Raw genomic sequence first — 23492 nt, forward strand, 5'->3', positions numbered from 1 at the left:
GGGGTTCAGGAGGGGGCTCTGGGCTGGGGGATGGGGTGAGGGCTCCAGCTGGGTGAGGGCTCCAGCTTGCACCCCCAGCTGGAGCTCTGGGATGGGGCCGGGAATGAAGGGCTTTGGGGTGCAGGAGGGGGCTTCGTGCTGAGGTAGTGAGTTGGGTGCAGGAAGGGGTGAGGGCTCCAGATGGGGGTGCGTGCTCTGGGGTGGGGCCAGAAATGAGGGGTTTAGGGTGCGGGAGGGGGCTCTGGGCTAGGGTAGGGGGTTGGGGCATGGGCGGGGGTTTGCAGTGCAGACTCTGGGAAGGGGTTTGGGTGCAGGAGGGGGTTTCGAGCTGGGACAGGGGTTGGGGTGCTGGAGGGGGTGAGGGGTACAGGCTCCGGGCAGCGCTTACCTGAGACGGCTGCCGGGAAGGAGCCAGCATGTCCCTCCGATTCTGGGGCTCTGCGTGCTGCCTCTGCCTGCAGGCGCCGCCCCCGCAGCTCCCATGGGTTGCAGTTCCTGACCAATGGGAGCTGTGGAGCCGGTGCTTGGGGTAGGGGCAGCGCGCGAAGCCCCCATGGCCGCCTCTGAGCCAGAGGGACATGCTGGCTGCTTCCCGGGAGCCTGTCAACCGGACTTTTAAACCCAGTCACCGGTGCTGACCGGAGCCGCCAGGGTCCCTTTTTGACCGGGTGTTCGGGTCGAAAACCAGACACCTGGCAACCCTCCCTCTGTGCCCATCCATCCCCCCCCAGGGGTTGGGGGCAGGCCCTGGAGATCATTCAGCCCCGCCCCTGCAGGGCCACGTCCCACTGAGCCCTTTGCCTCAGGGAGGGGGCGGACCCTGCAGCCCCACAGTGGGGTCACGTCCTTGTGAGCCCTGTAGTGGGATCCCACGGCCACCACGGGGGTCATGTCCCAGAGAGCCCCGCGCCCTCGAGAGGCAGGTGACGGTCCTAGAGCCCCCTGTGGCTCCCTCAGACCCAGTGGCAGAGAGTCCCTGCCAGGGTCGGGCGCAGGCCAATGAGAGCCCGGTGACGCAAGAGAACTACATTTCCCAGACGCCAAGAAATCTGTAGCTCCCAGCATGCAATGGGAGACCGGTTAGCTCAATGGGGACCCTGGCGGACTACTCTACCCAGCCTGCACTGCGTCTCGCTCACCCTTTTCGCCGTGTAGTCGTGGCGCTGTGCATTCTGGGACTTGTAGGGTCCGCCCGCGGGAAGTTTTCGGTGGAAAAAGTTTCCGGACCCTTTGCCTTTCCCGGGCGATTTCCATGGTTACCGCGTAGGAGCCAATGGGAAGGGGGCTTCTATCGGTGGGGGGCGGGGCTTAGCCGGCGGCCGGCCAATGGTGGGTGGCGTTGCAGCGGGGTGAGCTGGCAGCGGGGCGTGCGAGTCTCCTTGGCGCTGTCCCCGGCCGTGGCCTAGCAGCCTTGAGCCGCGATGGGTGGCGGCGGGAGCAGCGCCCGGCGCGTCACCTTCGAGGCGGATGAGAACGAGAATATCACGGTGGTGAAGGGCGTGCGGGTGAGAGAGGGGCCGGGGACCCACGGGACGCGCCCCCGGCCATGGCAGGGGCCCCTGGGGGCGCCCAGCGCCTCGTCCCTCTGCCCGCGCCCCCGGCAGCTTCCTCCTCCCTCCCCAGTTCCTCTTCTGACCCGCTCAGCGGCCCACCGTTCTGCTGTGTGTCTTCCAGCCCCACTGCCCCGAGACCCTCCCTGTGCCTCCTCCCGTCCCGCTCCCTCCCCCTGTCTCTGTGCCCCCCCTGCCCCGGGACCCCTTTCCTCTCTCCTGCATCGCTCCCTAGTTTCCCCTACCCTGCTGCATCCGCAGTCTCGTCACCCCCTGGTCCTTAGCCCCTGGCCCAGCCGCCAAGACCCCATCGCTCTTCTCTGCCCTCCACCTGCAGGAGGCCCGTCATCCTTGTGGAGGCCGGGTGCGTTGTAGGAAGCTTAGAAGAGTGTGGGAACTAGATAAAGTCCTACGGTTAAGTCTATTAATGGCTATTAGCCAGGACGGGTAAGGAATGGTGTCCCTAGTCTCTGTTTGTCAGAGGGTGGAGATGGATGGCAGGAGAGAGATCACTTGATCACCACCTGTTCGGTTCACTCCCTCTGGGGCACCTGGCATTGGCCACTGTCGGTAGACGGGATACTGGGCTGGATGGACCTTTGGTCTGACCCAGTCTGGCCGTTCTTATGTGGCAGTGAAGTGTTCCCGTGAATAGGGAGCTATGATCTCGTCGTCATCAGGACTTATAAGGAAAACTCATAGGAGGACGCGAAGAGGCGGGACGCTGAGCTGGAAGAGCCTGCGCTTTCTCCTTGACTTCCTCTTGTTTTCCTCTCACCCGTTCCACATGCCCTATTTATTTCGTCCTCTTTCCTTTCATTCTGTCACTGATCAACGCACACACAGGTTTTTCTAAGAGGGTTTGAAATGCCTTGTTCCCTGCATCAGAAGATTAAAGTTTTACTAGACAAGGCACTGTAGGGTTCTTGTTGGGTGGTAACAGGTTGCCCTTTTCTGCCATTTGCATGGGAGAATGCTCCAAAACAGACAGGGATACCTGGTGCTGTACATGAGTATTTTCCCTCCCCTGGTTATCTGGCGGAAAAAGTTTCCGGACCCTTTGCCTTTCCTGGGCGATTTCCATGGTTACCGCGTAGTAGCCAATGGGAAGGGGGCTTCTATCGGTGGGGGGCGGGGCTTAGTCCCTGTTCAATATACAGAAAAGCCTTGTATTTCTTCTTCACCCAAGGCACTCATGGTATTTTAAATACCTCAGTGTGGTTTAAAGTAGCTCTTACATCATTGTTACTGTCAGTGTGACTGCACTGGTGCTGGGGAATGGATAGGACATTTGGAAGAGTAAACTTGATTTTAAAGTATTGGGAATTAACGTGGGTTCAGATGTGATATAGGGAGGACATAGACAAATGCAGTTCATATTCTATTTATATCTTTATCGATCAAGCAGTTTTAGAATCTTCTTGTTTCTTGCTACGTCTGTTATGCCCCAATGCTGCAAATGCTTATTACTCTAGTGAATATCCCCAGCTTTAGTGCTAACACTCACATGAATAAAATTAAGCATATGATAGAGAGTCAGAACCATTCCTGGGTTGAGGTTGTCTAAGCCTTGCAAATAAGGAGGATGGAATAATTTTAAACCTTCAAGTGTATATTTGATCAAAGACTTAGCAGGGAGATTCAATTAAGAATTTGTACTAATAAAATATTTTTACAGGGTTTTATTAGTTATGTAATTGGTTTGGTATTTTGATAAAGTTAAAATTAGATTTTAATTAGCCGCAACCTATTTTTCACAGGAGAATTTGACCAAAAAGTAAATAATAACGTTTTACTACTTTTTTCCAAAAAGGTGCATAGTGGGAACAAGATACAGTTGTAAATTGGAACATTATAAATATTTCATATTTCTACCCATTTTACTAATATTACTGTCAAGTATTTCCCTCGGGTCAACTAGGCTTATTACAGACTATGAGAATCTGTGCATTACAGAATCTGTGCATTTATTTCTTGTTCCCACGTCAATGCATATTCATTGAAACTATTAACAAATGTGGGAATTCTGTGCTTATGCTGATGTTAGATTGGATTTAGCTGAGGATTACACTTGCTGTTGTTATTATTAGTATTGTGGTAGTGTCTAGAGACCCCAGTCAAATCAAGGCTCCTTTGGGCTATGTGTTATGCAAACACAAAATATGATTCTTCATTAGGATCCAAATAACTAAGAAAAGAGAAACTGATGGACAAAATGTAAACAATATGTCAACAATACAGAACTTGCTACATTGCCTATGCTACTTCCATTTTTTATTTTATTTCCCCAGACCAATTTACTCCCCACCCTGCTGCTTTCTGTTCATATTCTATAGCAGGGGTAGGCAACCTGTGGCACGCGTGCCAAAGGCAGCACACAAGCTGATTTTCAGTGGCACTCACACTGCCCGGGTCCTGGCCACTGGTCCGGGGAGCTCTGCATTTTAATTTAATTTTAAATGAAGCTTCTTAAACATTTTAAAAACCTTATTTACTTTACATACAACAATAGTTTAGTTATATATTATAGACTTATAGAAAGAGACCTTCTAAAAATGTTAAAATGTGTGACTGGCACACGAAACCTTAAATTAGAGTGAATAAATGAAGACTCGGCACACTACTTCCTAAAGGTTGCCGACCCCTGTTCTATAGCAAGCCCAAAATGCCCTTGTTCCCCCTGCCAATATTCAAAATTACCTCCAGGCTCTGTCTGGAGAGGAAGAAAGAAAGGCATGGGGGTGGAAGACCTATTGCTTTGCAAAGCTAATTTAAAATCTTTGATTAAAATTTTAGAAGTTTGGTTTTTATTCTGTGGTTGGGTTTTTTTTTGGCAACCTGTTTTATCTTGCTGGGTTTTATGTTTTTTTCCAGCTGTCTGAGAGTGTAATTGATCGTATGAAGGAGCCTTCTTCATCCACTGCAAGGCCACAGTTTCAGCGACGATCAGCATCTGGTGACCATGGCTTGCTCGGAGGTGATGCAGGTATGGCCATACTTTCTGAGAATTGGGGGAGAAATAGAGTATGATGAAGTTTTCAAATTACTATGATAAACTTGTTACCATTTTGTAGAAATGACTCTGTAGGTTAATGTACCTGCTGATCACTGTAAAAATGAGACAGTTTTTAGAAAATTGTAATGTTTAAGTTATCCTATTTGATACTTTGCCTGACATTGACAATAACCCCCTCTCCTCCAAGCCAAGTGATACTGATGTACTTGGTTTTGCTTATAGTTCACTAAACATTTTAAAATGCTTTATTAAACACACACAAAACAAATAGGGGAAAAAAATCTAGTCAGAACACTTATACTCTCAAATTTGGCATCTTATTTCTTACCTGTGATTGGAGTGTTATGTATGTTCTTGCTATTGATGAATGTATCTTCTCTAAAAATTCAGTAAAAGGAAGCCTGGTTTCTAAGTTGTATAGAATTTCATAAAAGGAAAAACATCCCTGGTTAAAATTTTTCTAAATTATATTGAATATCTGTTCAGGGGAAGAAAATAAAATGTTAGTTTAGGAATTAGCTCTCAGGTTCTGATGATGATTTTTTTTCCTGCTTGTGTGTTTTGTTGTTGTTATCAAAATCAAGTGTTAGCATTGTTTTATTAGAGATATACAGAATATGCTTTAAGACGGATACTTTATCTTTTGTCTTTGCCTTGATGAAAATAAGGATAATTGTAGCTCATACTAAATCACTTTTGTAGTGTTAATGAGGCCAATGCAATCAAAGTGGCCCATTTCAAACAGTTGACAAGAAGGTCTGAGTATCAGCAGAAGGAAATTAGTTTTTGTAGTGACCCATCCACTCCCAGTCTTTATTCAGGCCTAATCTGATGGTGTCCACTTTGCAAATTAATTCCAGTTCTGCAGTTTCTCGTTGGAGTCTGTTTTTGAAGTTTTTTGTTGAAGAATTGCCGCTTTTAAGTCTGTTATTGAGTGTCCAGGGAGATTGATGTGTTCCACTGTTTTTTGAATGTTATAATTCTTGATGTCTGACTTGTGTCCATTTATTCTGTTGTGTAGAGACTGTCTGGTTTGGCCAATGTACATGGCAGGGGGCATTGCTGGCACATGATGGCATATATCACATTGGTAGATGTGCAGGTGAACGAGCCCCTGATGGTGTGGCTGATGTGGTTAGGTCCTATGATGGTGTCCCTTGACTTGTGGACAGTGTTGGCAATGGGGTTTGTTGCAGGGATTGGTTCCTGGGTTAGTGTTTTTGTTGTGTGGTGTGTAGTTGCTGGTGAGTATTTGCTTCAGGTTGCGGAGGCTGTCTATAAGCGAGGACTGGCCTGTCTTCCAAGGTCTGTGAGAGTGAGGGATTGTCCTTCAGGATAGGTGGTAGATCCTTGATGATGCACTGGAAAGATTTTAGTTGGGGGCTATAAGTGACGGCTAGTGGCGTTCTGTTACTTTCTTTGTTGGGCCTGTCCTGTAGTAGGTGACTTTTGGGTACCCTTCTGGCTCTGTCAATCTGTTTCTTCACTTCAGCAGGTGGGTATTGTAGTTTTAAGAACGCTTGATAGAGATCTGGTAGATGTTTGTCTCTGTCTGAGAGATTGGAGAAAATGCGGTTGTATCTTAGAGCTTGGCTGTAGACAATGAATTGTGTGATGTGGTCTGGATGAAAGCTGGAGGCATGTAGGTAAGTGTAACGGTCAGTAGGTTTCCAGTATAGGGTAGTGGTTATGTGACCATCGCTTATTTGCACTGTAGTGTCCAGGAAGTGGATCTCTTGCGTGGACTGGTCCAGGCTGAGGTTGATGGTGGGGTGGAAATTGTTGAAATCCTGGTGGAATTCCTCAAGGGCATCCTTCCCATGGGTCCAGATGATGAAGATGTCATCAATGTAGCGCAAGTAGAGTAGGAGCGTTAGGGGATGAGAGAAATATTAATGATATCAGTATTCCCTAATAGCCATTTGCTTAGCTGCTATCAGTTCCCAGTTTATCACAGACACTGTGGTAGAAATGGGTCTTGAGTCAAGGTTTCAATGAGGTGAATGTAGCATCTTTCATCTACTGTACTTGAGTGTTACAAATATTAAGCATTAAAACATACCTGGTAAGGAGCTACCCCCCGTTGACAGAATGGGAAACTTTGACACGGAGGGGCAAGGTGGCATGCCTGGTACCGCACACCACTCAGCAGTAGAGAAAGGAGTGGAAACCAGATCTCCTGACTCCAGGGTGTCGTCCAGTACCTTTTTGAAGTCAATAGGAAACTTCCCATTGACTTCAGTGGCATCTGGAGTAGGCTCTGGTGCCCTGCCTGAGCCCCACTACTGTCCAGTTTAGTTAAAATCATGTAGTTCTTGTGACATTGTGTGCTATGTTAGTGTTATAAAAAGGGCCACTCCAGAGGCTGCACTTTGTATCTTTTGACTGAAATCATACCCTTACCTTTGAGGTGATCTCATTGTGATATATCCCACCACAGTGCTAAGATGCCCTGTAAAACAGTAATAATGTTCATTGCTCTTGATCACTATTATCAGTGTGGGCAGTTTTAGAAAATAAAATGAAACAAGTGTTGAGAATGGAGTCTCATGTTTAGGCAACTGTGAAAAAAGGGAAATTTGGAATGGGTAGTCTGTGCACAGGATTGGCAGCCAGGATTTTCAGATTTTCTAATCCTAGTGTGTATATAACTGTACACTTTATTTGTGTCCTCTTTGCGTGGTAGGCTGGGGGAATCAAGACAATGCTTTTTTTCTTTTATTGAACTCCAGTCCGTTTGACCCTTTGCAAGCTTAGGGAAACTCATACTAGCTTTCTTATATATACTTTCAAATTTAAAAACAACCACCATACATTTAGATGAAGTGATTATTTCTGCTAGAATGTACGGCAGGGTTATACCAGGGGTTTTCAAACTGGGGGTCGGGATCACTCTGGGGGTTGCAGGGTAATGGGGAGTCGTGAGCTGTTAACCTCCACCGCAAACCCCGCTTGCCTCCAGTGTTTATAAAGGTGTTAAATAAATTAAACACCCTTTTTATTATATTGGGGGTTGCACTCAGAGGCTTGCGAAGTGAAAGGGGTCGCCAGTAAAAAAAAAAGTTTGAGACCCACTGGGTTATACCTTACTTTTGTTGTTAAAAATTATTTGTTTTTAAGAGGATTAAATAATGCTAGAGAGGTGTGAGAGATGTGGCAATGTGTACTTTTCCCTGAGTGTTTTCAGAAAAGAACTACAGACTTGAGTTCTTTTGATGCATTAATGCTGGTGGACCTGTTTATACTATAGCCAGACCTAATTTGTCCTCATCCGTGTTTTGTCTGATAAGATGATCTTATAGATAAAGCAGTGACTTGCAAGATTTTTCTTACATTCCTTGTTTGAAACCCAATTGCAGTGTTGATTTAAGAACCTCACATCATATGGATTGCTCCCTTTATCTTGGGATATCTTGTTTTATTTCTTTTCACAGTGGTCAAAAACTTTAAGTAGGAAAAATTGAGTAGAGTTTTCTGAAGCTGCTGGCTGAGGAGTAACAGGTTACATTGCTTGCAAGAATTGGAAAGCAAGACATATGATTGTTGACCTCAATTGGGAATTTTTTTTTTCCGTACAACTATAATGAAATCTGAAGTCCGAATGCTATATCTTAAACCATCATAGGTTGCTTGAGTCATTTTCAGTTTTCTGAGCAACATTAAATGTATTGAAATATTTAACAAGTGTGAAATCTTTCAAGTATATCTATAATTCCTAGGGCAATATTGATGAAAAGTAATTTGATCACACTATTTAAGTGCTTTTTCTGAGTATGTATTATATCTGATACTCAGTCATAATAGACAAAGAGAATGATTTAATTCATTTTAGCTTTACTGGATACTCTAAAGTTAATATTCTATTTTGAAAAAACAACCCCAAAGCAACAATCCAAATTACAAGGGGGCGGAAAAGCTCTCATGCCTGGCCAACATTCCTTCCCTTGTGGGAACAGATTCTTCCTGAGTTTTGAAGGCTTTTTTTCTCTTCTGTTTTTGTTCCTAATAATATCTGTTATTCATTATTTGTATTAAAGTATCACCTAGAAGAATCAGTTAAGCATCAAGGCCCCACTGTGCTAGGCACTGTACAAACAAGTAATAAAACAGCCTCTGTCTTTCCAGCTAACAAACTAAGTCAGACTTGCAATGTTCAACAAAAGGAGAAAAATGTGACCAGAGAGCCTGGTCCTTTCATGTGGAAATGGTACCCTTAATTATGTGTTTTGCTGTGTGAGACGGTGTACAGCTCTTTTGTTGCCCCCGGAGGAACCCTCAAACACCTGAAACATCCCACCCCAGAGGTGTCCCTATAAATAAGGCCTGTCAAGATAGACAATGGTCTAGGGTTTCAAGGGTTAACTTGCATTCAGAATTTGGAGGCAACTCATGGAGACACTCTTCATTGGGAGCTAACTAGATGCAACTGAAACTACATAATAATTTTTAAGTAGGGACCATTATAATCATCTAGTCTGACCTCCTGCATAACACTAGCCAAAGAATCTTACCCTGGAATTTGTGCATCAAACCTATAACTTCTGTTTGAACTACACTACAGCATGTCTTTAGGAATCATCTAGTCTTGATTTAAACTCTTCAGCACCTTCAAAAGAAGGGTCCTATTACTGAGAATAGAAAGACAACTTGGTGGTGCTCATCAAGAATCGGATCGGGGAGCTTCAGGGAAAATATAGGAGCTATTCTGTGTGGCTTGTACTTTCTGTTTGTTTAGTTTTGAGTTCATGGTTTGTAAAACTTTTGTTTTTACTTAAGTTTGCCAAGTTAGTGCCCATTTGGTTTAATCAAGAGTTCCTCTGAAAGTAAAGTCTCACCCTTTGCTAGTCTTTCACTCTGAAAATAGTTGTTCCTTTTCATTTACCGTGTGATGACCATTTTAAAGTAACAGAAAAGTTTGGTCTGTACATGAAAATAGAGTCTAACATGGCCATGCTTGGACGGTGTCACTTTTTATAAAAAGGATCCAGGCAAGGCCACTCTTAATCTTGGAAAAGGTACACTTTCAATAAAAGCTTTTGGTTGTTTGGTGTCAGCAAACTTAATTTACACTCTCTTGAAAAGATTTGCTAAAGTGCATTGAATGGCTGGCTGATCAGATAGGGATTAGAAGTCATCACAGGAAGGCATGCTAAAGATCATAAGGCAGTTTAGTTGAGTAGGGATTTGTCCTAGCATCCTTGACTAAAATATTCACACCCCTGCTGTCTTGCAGCATGTTTATGGCAGTTGGTTGCCCTGTTCTTTCTCAGAGTTGTCTCTGTTTTCAGTGGGGTATAGTTTGAACCTTTCACCCAAAGCATTTTAGTATCAGTGTAAAATTTTATTATTAGAGAGTGAAATATCTTCTAACCCAGTAGCCTGCTAAAGTTGTCAAACTCTTCATTTTGTCACTATAATTTTTAACCTGGCACTCATGTCACTAGATGCCAAAAGTATACGGAGGACAGTGGCATGAATAGAAAATGAGAAGGACCTCTTCATTTATGTGCTGCATATCTTAATTGAGTGGACTGTTACAAACCAGCTTGGTGGGGTGTATATTTCAGTGCAAAATAGAATAAAACTTAGAAGCAAAAAGTCAAATTATTTTGTTTGTTTATGGTAATGAGGGAGTGAATTTCTTAGGCTTTTTCACCCAATCACCTGAAAGTGTAATATAATCCCCTATTCTCCACAATAGAGGACGTATTCCTATTAATTTGTGTTTATTAAAACAGGTTTATTGTGTATTTTAGTATAACCTGATAAGACTACTTGCAGATCAGTAAATAATTACTGCCTGTTCTTAAACTTTCTGCCATCTTGTTGGTGCATTCTTTGGGGCAGATGGAAAAGCACTGTTTAGTTTGGGTGAACTAATGGCTTGTCTACACAGTTAGTGAACAGCAAGGCAGGATATGAATCTACAGTGCACTAGCTCGCCACACAATAACTCGTCGTGTGGACCCTGCTACGAAGTTCAGTTGTGTGCTTTGACATGTTCTCAGCTATGGAACCTTCAGTGGATTAAAGCGGAATCCAAAATTCTGTAGCTGGGAGGACAGATTGTTAAGGGACATAGCGAAAAACAATTCATGGCTGTTAGTGGCATTCACAGAGTAGCTGCAGACGGTGGAGCACTGTTTCTGAGCTTAAGAAACAAGCACTGATTGGTGAGATAGCATTGTAATGTTGGTTTGGGATGATGAATGTTGCCTTTTGCATCTGAAAATTCTATTTCTGGATCGGTGTGCCGAGCTCACTCCAGCCTTGCAGCTCAAGGACACTAGAATGAGAGCTGCGCTGACAGTTGAGAAGCAAGTGACAGTTGCACTCTGGTAGCTTGCAGCATGGGATTGCTACTGGTCAGTGGGAAATCATTTTGGAGTTGGAAAGTCTATAGTGGGAGTTGTTGTCATGCAAGTGTGCAGGGCCATTAATTGTGTCCTGCTATGCAGGACTGTGACTCTTGGCCGTGTGCAAGGCATAGCAGAATGATTTGCAGCTGTTGAATTCCTGAACTGTGGAGGGGTGATAGATGGCACACGTATCCGTGTTTTGGTACCAGCCCACCTGCCACAGAGTACATCAACACAAAGGGCTACTTTTCTGTGGTTATGCAAGCATTGCTGGATCACTGGGGACACATCATTTATACCAGGGGTTCTCAACCTTTTTCTTTCTAAGTCCCCCTCCCCCAACACATTGTTAACATTCCCCGGCACACCTGTACCACAACTGTTTTTCTGCATATCCAATAGATTAAAACCCAGGGCCGACATTAGGGGTTAGCAAGCAGGGCAATTAACCTGGGCCCCACGCCACAGGAGGCCCTGGAAGCTAAGTTGCTCAGGCTGAGGCTTTTAGCCCCAGGCGGTGGGGCTCAGGCTTCGGCTTTCAGTCCTGGGCCCCAGTAAGTCTAACGCAGGGGTAGGCAACCGATGGCACGCGTGCCGAAGGCAGCACGCGAGCTGATTTTCAGTGGCACTCACACTGCCTGGGTCCTGGCCACCGGTCTGGGGAGCTCTGCATTTTAATTTAATTTTAAATGAAGCTTCTTAAATATTTTAAAAACCTTATTTACTTTACATACAACAATAGTTTAGTTATATATTATAGACTTAGAGAAAGAGACCTTCTAAAAATGTTAAAATGTATTACCGGCACGCGAAACCTTAAATTAGAGTGAATAAATGAAGACTTGGCACACCACTTGTAAAAGGTTGCCGACCCCTGGTCTAACATCTGCCCTGGTCTCTGGTTTATTTTGGCGGACCCCCCTGAAACCTGCTTCCTGGGGGCCCCGGACCCCTAGTTGAGAACCACTGATTTATACCAGTGTGGGCTGGTCAGGAAAGGTGCAATGATGCATGCATATTTAAGAACATAGCACTTTTCAGAAAGCTGCAAGCACAGACTTTCTTTCCTGACCAATGGATTACCTTTGGCAATATTGAAATACCAATAATGTTCATGGGAGAACCCAGCCTACTCCTTGTTCTCCTGGCTTATGAAGCTGTACACTGGCCACCTTGACAGTATCAAGGAAAGATTTAACTACGGCCTCAGCAGGTGCCGTAGATTAATGTGCTTTTGGTAGACTGAAGGGATGCTGGCGGTGTTTCCTCACAAGATTGGATTTTGGTGATAAAAGTATCCCAATGGTTATAGCTGCCTGTTATGTTCTGCGTAATATCTGTGAGGCAAAGGGAGGAAAGTTGCCACTGGATCAGAGGTGGAGTGTCTGTCAGCTGAGTTTAAACAGCCAGATACCAGGGCCATTGTAAGAAGCCTAACGTGGAGCTATGCAGTTGTGGAAGGCTTGGAAAGTGCACTTAAAGAAGTTAGCCACATTAATGTGCTGTGCTTGACTGCACTCTGCCCCTTAAGATGGTTGGGCTGTTGGGAATTGTGTAGTACTTGGTTCAGGGCTTTGGAGTGGAGCGCGGAGCAGCAGGTTTTTGCTTGGAGCTGGAGCGGAGCCGGAGCACAGCTCCAAAGCCCTGGTTGGTATACATTTATACATATAACTCAGTCTTTTAATGAACCTATAACTGTTCAGTGCTTGCTGTATGTTTATAATTATTACACTTTCACTGAAACTATGAATTATGCTGTGCTTCCTGTACATTTACACACATGCCTGGGTGTTTCCTTGAACCTATGAGTCCTGTGGTGCTGCATGCTTAAAATTACTGGGTGCTTTGAGTACTGCTATACGTTCTGCAATATGTATGGTGAACTAATAAAGATGAATTTGTTTTCAAAAAATAGAATCTTGGGTGACAAAAGCAGTGCAAAAAAACTCCAATGTGCAAATAAAAAAAGGACAATCCAATATAAACTTTAATTTAGATTAATGGAACAGAACTTTAAAATTAGGGAGCAAACATTTCCACCAATCCAGTGCACAAATGCAGGCCATTTTGGCTGCACACGCACCAATCATGTCTTTCATAGGTCAGTGTATGTGAAGCTGTGGTTGTCCTCATTGTCCCCTGAGATGGAGTAATAGGGTAGGATGTGACACACGGTGCCACGTGGAATGTTGGGAGTGCAGGGAGCTGCCACCATAGAGATTTCCACAGACCGCAAAGGGTGGCGAGTCTGTGATAGTTGGACCTGTAGGTCAAGTAGAGTCTGCAACATTTGTGTTTGCTGCCTGAGAATCCCAATATGTTCTGGTGCATCTTCCTTTCCTTTTCCTGCTGGAATACCTGGGTGTCTCTCAATATTTTCCTGTCTTCTCTATCCCTCTGCATGCGGTCTGCCATGTTGGTCCACTAAGCCCTGAGTTTCTGATCTGGAGCAACACTGCTTGCAGGATCTCGCTAACCATATCCTTCTTAGCTCTCCTTTGTCCTCCTCCAAGGTCAGGTATTCTGCTGGTATGGAGGGGGCCCCCCCTCAAGGCTGCAACGGCAGGAGCTACAGATAAAACCGACAGATGTATTGTTGTATTTACAGCCGTAATGGGCAGTGAAAGATGAATTTCTAAACTCCCTTCCCTTATTCTACATTTTTTTAAAGATTAGGTTTATTGACACTTCAGCTTTGGAGTACCTCTGCACAGCACTTCTCTTAAGTCCCAGCCATGGTGGATATGGCCCAGAAGGGCATGGGGGAAGGAAGGAGGCATTAAGATTTTAGGTTGCATGAAATAATATTTCAGGCCCTATTTCCATGGGTTCAAGTATAGGGCAATGGCACTGAATACTGGTACTATTTTCCACAGGCGGTGGTGATTTTAGCTGATATCTCACTGAGGGTAACAAAGGCACAGCTGCCACTGGTGTCCCAAAACTGCCTGGACCCATGTGCCACTAGCTTGTTTACTGTAATGCTTCCAGCCAAACTCAGTGCAGAGTGGCATAGGAAGGTGTCCTACCGCAGAGGGAAAAAAAAGGCATACATCCTTTGGAAGAGGATTGCAGAGTATTTACATAAAAATTTCATTGAGATCTCTCAGGATTCCAGAACCCTTACTATGACACAAGGGCCATTGTTATGTACATAAACAAACTACTCCACATGAGCTCCTCCCTTACCTTACAGGGGAATGCTGTTTGTTCTGCTGTATCTTCATGTGTGAGTAAAACAGTGAAAACCTGATACCCTGTGTCTTAACTTGGGGATGGGCTGGGTACCATCTTTACATTTAAACTCTGTAATACATGCACACACTTACCGAGGTTCCTTCCCCTTCATGAGGCTTGGCTGGTGGGATTAACTAGAGTTTGGCAGAGTTTCAAGCTGGTCCTGGCTCGCAGCATAGCTGGATCTCTTCCCCACGCAGTTTAGAAAAAATTGTTTTGAAATTCACAAGGATTCTGCTGTTTTGAGAGCTGAGTTTTTCATTAGCTGGTGTAGTCTTGAAATTACCAAGCTCAGAGCAGGTGGGCATAGTAGAAGAGTGCAACATGAACGTTCTCAAACAGTGGGTTGGAAAGTTTGTGTGCTAATTATCATTTTACCAGTTTTATGGCTCACATCTTGGAAAACCAATGGATATTTTTGAGACTTGAGACAAAATGAAAGGTGGGAGAAAATAGATAGGAGAAACTTTTGTTCCTGTTTACCACAGCAGTGTTTTTAACACTTATTTGATTAAAGTAGGACAAATAGTTCCGCTTTTAGCGGTCAGTTCTCTCTCTTTCTCTCTGGTAACTTTTTGTGCACAGGCAGCATTTTCTCCTTTAATAGGTATTCATTTAGAAGTACCATTTTTGTTTCTTTATGTACTGTAAAACAGGTAATTCCAAATGTACAGCTTATTATGTGCTTCCCTGGTCTCAGGTGGATTTGCCAAAATTAAATTTCATGCTAACCTACCCCAAGCTCTAAGCGCTCTATTGGGTTTCACTGAATGCAGATATTGGCTGTAAGTCATCTTTTCCTCAGTAATTTAGCAATGCAGATATAGCAAAAATGTTTTTACAGCAATTATGAAGGTACTATATGCAACACGTTATCTGGTTGCTTAGAAACTGTGTACAGGTTAGGAGGAACAGATCTGTTTTTTGTTGCACAGTATGATAGGGTATACAAACACAGCACTGGTAAGGAAAGGGTTAAGCAGCTGCTTTGGGTCCAGGCAGCCCCACTCTGCCACACCTGCCAAGCATGCATGGCTTGGAGGAGGCTCTCAAAGGAGAGCAACCAGCTCAGGAGGGCAGCAGAAAGTGGAGGTGAACTGACTTGCACTCTGAACTCCTGAGAAGGAGTTTCGCAGGAGCTCCTGAGGTGCGTTGGACTCAAAGGGAAGAGAGATGTGAGTCTCAGAAGGTCTGAAACTTGATCTTTGATTCCAGCTACTTTGCCCATTGGGAAACAGGGATCTGGTAGGAAGTGATCCATGGAGGCAGCAGTAGAGCATTTGGTGGTGCAGGACGTAGCTGCTTACAATGGACCCTGGATCAGAATCCAGTGGAGAGCGTGGGTTTGGATTCCCCTACCAGCCTCTAGGGAGTGCCAAAGACAGAAACAGACCCCTGATACGGGGAGTCTAAGGGAGAGAAACCCTGAGGACAAAAGGGTCAAGATCCCAAGACCTCAAACTAGGGGGGCAGACCCAAAGCCCTCTTGCATAACCCAGAGGACTCTCCAATTGCTGGACTCTTTATACCCTGAAAACAGCATACATAAAACATGATCTGGCCAGAGTGCTGAGTAACAAAAGGGACAGACCACCTCAGGTCCAGAGTGGCTGCCAACAGGGGAGTGCCAGGAAAAAGATAACCTGCCAGGCCCCTGCTGACTATTGAGTGGCACCTGCAGTTATGACCCTGTTCACAAACTGTATGGATTTGGTGCTCAAAAACACCCTCTCCCCGGCAATAACTAACTAATGGGAAACAAACAAACAAAAAAAAGCTGTTGGCCCCTGGCTTATGTTTCTGCTGTTTTGGTTCTCAGAGCTGTGGTATTGTAGGTGTAGTCTCACTGGCTTTCTCAACTAAAAGTGTGGAATGGTATTTTTAAGCTAGAGAAGAGGAGGTATTTCCAGTCCTGCATGATTTAGATCATAGAACAGTCTGCCAGACAAAGTAGTAGTGTGTAGCGATGAGTTTAAGAACAGAATGGTATGTGTTATAGGCATGGCTTATTGCACTGCTGTGACGAGGTGCACTCATCTCTCTTGAACACTTCCTGTTGGCCGGGTGCAATCCTGCACTCTTTCCTCTTCCTGGCGCCTCCTGTTGGCTGTTGCCCTTGTCAGGTGAGTCTTCAGTGGCTCAGCCCTCCGGCTAAGTCTCTCAGTTAATATGCATGAACAAACCCCTTCTGGGGTAACAAAATCCAACAAACGGTTTGGCCCTCTCTGGGGTCTTCAGCCCCATCTCTGGGCCTGTTTAAATTCTAGCCCCTTTCTCGGGCTTTTAGTATCAAGTCTTATCCCCTTCTTGGGCCTTAGGCCATTTCCTCAGCAGCCAGCGGGGGGACTCAAGACCTCCCATTACTCTGAGTCCCACCCCAGAGACCCTATAAACAGCAGCCACGTGCTGCTTCCCTTTAATAGTTGCTGCTGTGTTCCTTGGGTTGCTTCTCACTCAGTCCCATCACCTTCTTGGGCTCTCTGTTTGAACAGGGTATCTCCCAGGTCACCTTGCCTGGAGAGTTTCTCAGCCTCTGTCCTGATTCCTTAGGATCTTCTCTCAAGCCTCTTTGCTTGGAGAGCTTGTAACAGTCTCTGCCCCCTTTTAGTTAGGGTTCTCTCTCTCCCAGGCCTTTCTGCCTGGGAAGCATCACAGTCCGGTCCCTACATGACCAGGGTCTCTCTCAAGCCTCTTTACCTGTGCAAAGCAACAGAGAGTCCCGTGGCACCTTTAAGAGGATGCATCGGACGAAGTGGGCATTCACCCACGAAAGCTTATGCTCCGATACATCTGTTAGTCTTAAAGGTGCCTCAGGACTCTCTGTTGCTTTGCACAGATCCAGACTAACACGACTACCCCTCTGATACTTTACCTGTGCAGTTTCACAGCTTTTTGCTGTCCTTGTGAATATCTGTCCAAATTTGACCAAGTTGTAAGCCAGGGGTCGGCAACCATTCAGAAGTGGTGTGCCGAGTCTTCATATAGTCACTCTAATTTAAGGTTTCACGTGCCAGTCCTACATTTTAACGGTTTTAGAAGGTCTCTTTCTATAAGTCTGTAATATAGAACTAAACTACTGTTGTATGTAAAGTAAATAAGGTTTTAAAAATGTTTAAGAACCTTCATTTAAAATTAAATTAAAATGCAGAGCCCCTCGGACTGGTGGCCAGGACCCGGGCAGTGTGAGTGCCACTGAAAATCAGCTCGCGTGCCGCCGGTTGCCTACCCCTGTTGTAAACCTTTGAAATATCCCTTTGTGCTTCTTTAGTAGAGATTTGCTAAACCTTCACAGTTAAATTTCCTAAAGATTCTATCTGTACTGGGTGTGCTCCACCCCAAGGGTGAGCACGTCTTTTCGTGCAGTCACAACTCTGAATGACTGGGGACCATGGTGGATCTAAGTACCGGAACTGAAAGCAGGTAGCCTGGCTCTGTGTTCTTAGTGATCCTCTTACTATGGCAGGGAAGCATGGAGGAATAAGCTGCCTGATTTGAATGCAGAGGGGAGAAGAACTGGGCTGGGGGATAGATGGGAGCAAGGAGCCCGGGGGCGAGAACTGAGACTGGAAGCTGGTGGGGAGAGATGGACTGGAACATGGTGCATGTGGGGGTGCTTGGGAGCCTGAGACAGGATTTGGAGCAGACTGGGATTAACTGGGAACCAATGTGGTGTGGGGAGGGAGAAGCGACAGATCTGATGAGGACCCGGGCTGTGAGGGGGAAACCTGGAACTAGTTGAGCAGTGAGACCTGGACAAGGAGCGGGGGCGGGCGTGGGGGAGACAGAGATTGGATGGGGAGCCTTTTTTAACAGTTTGAGGTGGTAAGGTGGCAGGCAGCCATTGCAGGGGGCTCACCAAATGAAATCTGGGTGGGCTAAGAATGTGATGTTATGGGGCAATGCTAGTATTACAGGCGAGGTTTCTCCTTTTTGGTAATTAGTCTTAGGAGTGTAAAGGAATATGCCATTTAGAATAAATGTCATGGGAGTTATTTGGTTGGGGGTGTGTGTGTGTGTGTGATATCACGTGTTGTGTGTCTCTTAAAAACCCCACAAAAACTCCCTTTTTAAAGTGGGTTTCTTTAGCTTTGCCTTAAGCAGCATCCAAATTCTTAGCATGTCAAAACTACTGAATTCTTATGTATAATTACAGATTGTACTGTATGGTATCAAGAACATGCTTATCTGAGTTGCATGTAAATTGACACAGCCTGTCAGCAAAATGAAAGTTAACTGGAGTGTGCTAGGAGAGTTTAGTACATATAACTCAATTCACTTGTGATTTTAAACCAAAGTCTTTATTCCTCAGTCAGACGAAGAGGGAAAACCTTTTGAATTGTGCAGGTTCTCTCTTTTTTTTTTTCTTCTCAATATTAAAGAAAAAATACATTTTATATGGCAGATCCTTAAGGACATGCCTATACAGAGCCCCATTCATCCTGCTAAAGTAATGAGGCCTCCTGGCTGTAACAGGAGGTGCTTGTTTTCTATCCGTGATGACTTATGTGCAGCTTAAAAGATCTTTAATGTAATATTAAAGAACATTTTAGAGCTCCGGATCTGCTGTTTGTCATATCAGCATGAAAAGAAAGGGTTTGTTTTATTATCTTCCACCTGCAGGGGCACGCTGCAGCCAAGTGTTCCTAAAGCTCTTCATCAGCTGTCAGATCAGACAGGTTAAGTGTACTGCATAGTCTTCTTCCATGAAAGCTCTCTAATAGCTGTTTATTAGTTAAACAGGAGGTAACCACTTACTTCTTATTGTCCCCCTGGAGATAGGAAAAAATGTATCTACTAATACTGTAAATTGATCTTGTTTCCTGAAAGTGGCTTGCATGTATTTAAGATCTTTGACCTTTAGTTCAGAAATGTCACTAAAACTTGGAAACACCTTCAGAAGTTAAAAATTGGACACCTTTCTGGATAACTTAATCTATTGTTACAGCAGTTTTAAGTGTTACTTGTGATGGAACGATTAGAAGCGGGAAAATATTTCTCCTTTTTTTCCAGTTTAGCCTTATGGAATTGACAGTATTTTGTGTAGAGTCACTTCTACTGCTTCTCCTTTTCAGTCACTGAAGGAACATAAATTTACACTGTGTAGAAGTTAAGCATAGGAGTTTATTACACACAGCGCTGGCGGAGTGTTACCTTGCTTATTAGACTCAGAGACACTGTTAATTAATTGATTGCCAAGGATTATATGGATTTTCCATGGTCGGAGGGAAATGACGGGGTAGGCAGTTTAAACCCCTAGTTTGGTCTAGCAGCAAGACAAGATAGCACAATAGCCAATAGTTAAAGATTACATAATGTCTCCGCCCATGGTTTTAGGTTAACAAGTAACATACAACTAGTACTTTTATAAAATAAGTGTGTGTGTGTGTGTGTGTAACTTTTATTTGGGGTTTATAGGAATGAAGTAACTTGTTTGATTGTTTAACAGGTATATACCTAGGGGTTAAAGCAAAGAAACAGTAAAAAGTATAAGGCAATAAAAGTTGTTTTTTAAGTTGCTTATTTGTGGTTTTAAGGCAGGCATTGGTCCCTGGGAAAGGGAGGTGAAAGGAGGCCATATTTTATACTGACATGCTTGAACCTTTTATAAACTCAAGGTTGGTGTGTGGGAAGAACATCTCCCTACAGAAGAAACGAACACAACAGAAACAGGGCTTCTTTGTTCTGTTTGCAACTTTAAATAAGACACAATTATTGCTTCAATATTTGGCGTTTTGCTGACCAGGCTTATCTTAGCAAAAGCAAGGTTATCTTTTGTTTATTCTGCTTTCTCTTAGCCAGGGCGGCTGCAGGCACCAGCGCAGCAAGCGTGTACCTGGGGCGGCAAGCCGCAGGGGGGCGGCCTGCCGGTTGCTGTGAGGGCGGCAGTCTGGCGGCCTTCGGCGGTGTGCCTGCAGGAGGTCCGCTGGTCCCGCGGTTTCGGCGGCAATTCGGCGGCGGATACGCTGAAGCCGTGGGACCGGCAGATCACCCGCAGAAATGTCAATGTCCCTTTAAAAAGCCAAGTTAAAAATGACTATTGGGAGAGGAGGAGGATGTTCTGGGTCCTTGCTGGAGTCTTGAGTCTCCTCTTCTTTGCAATCTTATATGCATCCGAAGAAGTGGGCTGTAGTCCACGAAAGCTTATGCTCTAATAAATTTGTTAGTCTCTAAGGTGCCACAAGTACTCCTGTTCTTCTTTTTGCTTCAGTTAAGTATTTTGTTGTCGCCAACTAACACTCTGGTTGAAGAGCTTCCTTTCAGTGCTGTGTCAGACTTCTAGAGTGGTCCCTGAATGTGGAGCCAGTGACACAAGGTCCTTCTGATCTGTATACTCCTAAATTAGGAGTGGAGCACACTCTTTCCACTCATTCCAGGGCAGTGGTTTGAAGAACAACTGATTGGAATTGAACTCATATTTAGTATGGCAGTATAGATCGCTACATTGTTATTTCTACCTCTTCTTTGTCCTTGGGATTATCATTTGACCATTTGTCCCATCTAGCTTTATAATCTATGAATCTTGCTGAACCTTGTATTGTAGCCCAGGGTCCCCCTGCTAGGGTTGAGAAATACTGCCTTTGTGAGGCTCTCTCATGCAGGGTCAATGTGCTACTTTCTAGTACTGCTAGAGCTAGCTCGTTACTAAAACGAGACTAGCTCTGCTCTCTGCAGCAGTAAGATTACCTGCTGCGTCCCTTTATAGTGTCATGTTTTTCTTATTGCTTATTTTGTAATGTTAGAAGCATGCAGGTCGCTTATCGGCAGTAGAGTTCTTGTGAATACTATGTCCCTTTAAAGGGGATCATAGTCATTTTAAAATTTATTTTTAAAATCTTATTACCTGTTACTATAGATATATGTAAAATTCTTACAGCTTTAATAATCTGTTAAACCTCTAATTTATTTTTCACCATTAAAAGAATTTGTATTTCATTTGGCTGAATACTGAAAATACAGGTAAAGTTAATATTATTTGCAGTCAGATTCAGTTTCTGATTAACAGACACAAACACAATGCTATGATTTGTGTTTCAAACACTTCAGGTGGTACTTAATTTTAGTGAAAACACTTTTGTATTTAAGACAACATTTGTATTCATATTGTTTTTGTGATTTCCTTCTACTTCTCTCCCTTCTCTCTAAAAAAACTATTATTTGTGCCTGTAGGTTAGGCACAAGTGTCCATGGCATCTAGAATACTTCAATGATAAGCACATTAGAAATATCTAATGCTGACATTTCAACCAGACTTCGTCTTCCATTACTGGTATTACATAAAGTAAATATTTGGTCTTTTTTTGTTTTGTTTAAACTTCTTTTTTAGATTATCTTTTGTATAATAGGTGTAGGATGTTTCAGTATATGTTGCTGCTGCTATACTTAACAAGACACAGAATAGAAAGACAAGGTGTTGAGGTAATATCTTTTATTGGACCAAATTCTGTTGAAAGAGACAAGCTTTCGAACTACACAGAGCGACACAGACCTGAGGAAGACCTCTGTGTACCTTGAAAGCGTGTTTCTTTCATCAACAGAAGTTGTTCCAATAAAAAATATTTTATCTCACCCACCTTGTCTCTGTAATGTCCTGGGACCAACATGGCTACAACCCCTTTGTAAGATTCAAAATAGACAGTTCCTGTTATTTAAATAGAATGTTAAAAAAGAATCCATGTTTGTATGCCAAGAATTTTCATCCTTGAACTGGACTGTAAAACTAGGACACACAATGGACCTATTAGTTACATATATATTTTAATGGTTCACATCTCTCAATTTCTATTTGGGTTTCAATTATTTCCATTAACCGAATGGAGTTAAAAATGAAGGGACAATGGTATGTTGCAATTTGCATCCAAGCTGGTAAACTACATGTGAGGGTATGTTTCATACTGCTGTAAAGAAAACAATTCTGTACGAATCTTCCCCTATAAAGCTGAATACGTAAAAAAGGGATTAGACTTGAGAGAACCAGAATATCTGTTAGAAAGATCTCTGCCATTTGTCATCACAAGTCTCTTTGTTAAAAGTTATGTATAAAGTGACTGTTTTGATGACTGCTGCTGAGTTTCAATTCCCACTTATAGGTATTCAAAATTTTATATTGTTTTATATAGAGACTGCTGCACTAGATCAGTGTTTCCATTGAAGCATGTACTCACACTTTTTTATACAAAATGAAATAGAATAGACACAATAACCATTTATTGTTGGTAACACATTCGTCCATGAAAACCTAGAGGTAAGGTTGTCAGACTACTTTAAATAGAGAAAGTAGAATTTTTCATATCTTTATTACTATTGTATATAATTCCAGTCATCAAGCAAAGATCTTTTTGTATGAATTATGCTTATAGCTTTGAAAGATGTAGTGAAGAAAGTAATACACTAATCTATTTGTGAAACACTTCCAATAGCCTTTACTGGTGAGGAATAAAAACTAGGTCTTTATGTCCTGTTTACTGCTTAAAAAAAGCGTTTTTTATTTTTTTTTTAGTAGTGTGATTTCTGAGAATAGAGAGATTCTTTCAGCATTTGGAGCTGTGAATAAATATCATGCTGGAAAAAATGTTGGCAGTAGTGGAAAAGGCTAAATGTCACCATGTTGTTAAAGATGGATATTTGCTATATGATGCAGCAAATGTTCTCTCTATCTTTCCATTCTGTTTATTTGCCTTGCTCTCACCCTGATAGATCATTCAGATTGGTGCCATTTGGGATCTTTCAGTGTCTGCTCTTGGTAGAATGCACTGTAAGTCACTTTAAGATCCCTTGTGTTATCAATATAAAACTTTAAATGGAAGAGAGAAATCAGATTTGTTTTGAAAACTTAAATTGAGATTTCTATTGTTTTTCAATTAAGTGGATGATTATAATTGTTTTCGATTATATATGAACATTTCCATCAAACCTGGGTGCATCTGCAATACAAATAATGTATAAAAAAACCCAGTAGGCTTTAAAATGTTACAAGATGGCTTACAAATGTTAAATTTAGGCTTACAACAGCCCTGAGAGAGAGTATTCTCATCATTTGACGGATGGGGGAACTGAGGCATAGTAGTGAAGTGACTTGCCTAAGGTCACAGAAGAAATATGTGACAGATTCAGGAATAAAGCCTACATCTCTTGATTCCCCATCATATTCCTTAACCACAAGACCATCCTTTTTTTTTATGCAGTCTTGTGGTCTTATTCAATCTAAAATGTTAGAGACGGATACCCTCAATAGAAAAGGGCCATATCTCTTGTCACTTACTCAAAATGCTTCCTCATTTCTACCAGCGTCACCTCATTTACCTGAATTATGCTTAAAGTCAGTTGCTTTTC

General features: G+C 43.5%; 1 protein-coding gene across 2 annotated transcripts in view; it reads left to right on the forward strand.

Annotated features, from left to right (window-relative positions):
- The first annotated feature begins 1350 nt into the window (after window positions 1-1350).
- The window catches only part of CHCHD3 (coiled-coil-helix-coiled-coil-helix domain containing 3), a 267701-nt gene continuing 245559 nt past the window's right edge, over window positions 1351-23492 (forward strand). For both annotated transcript variants that reach the window (XM_054015802.1, XM_054015812.1), the window contains exons 1-2: window positions 1351-1505; window positions 4425-4536. In XM_054015802.1, the coding sequence (XP_053871777.1) occupies window positions 1422-1505; window positions 4425-4536 (196 nt within the window). In that variant the 5' untranslated portion in view covers window positions 1351-1421. The remainder of the gene's footprint in view (window positions 1506-4424; window positions 4537-23492) is intronic.

Source organism: Malaclemys terrapin, chromosome 1, assembly GCF_027887155.1.
Source record: "Malaclemys terrapin pileata isolate rMalTer1 chromosome 1, rMalTer1.hap1, whole genome shotgun sequence".
Classification (NCBI taxonomy): domain Eukaryota; kingdom Metazoa; phylum Chordata; order Testudines; family Emydidae; genus Malaclemys; species Malaclemys terrapin.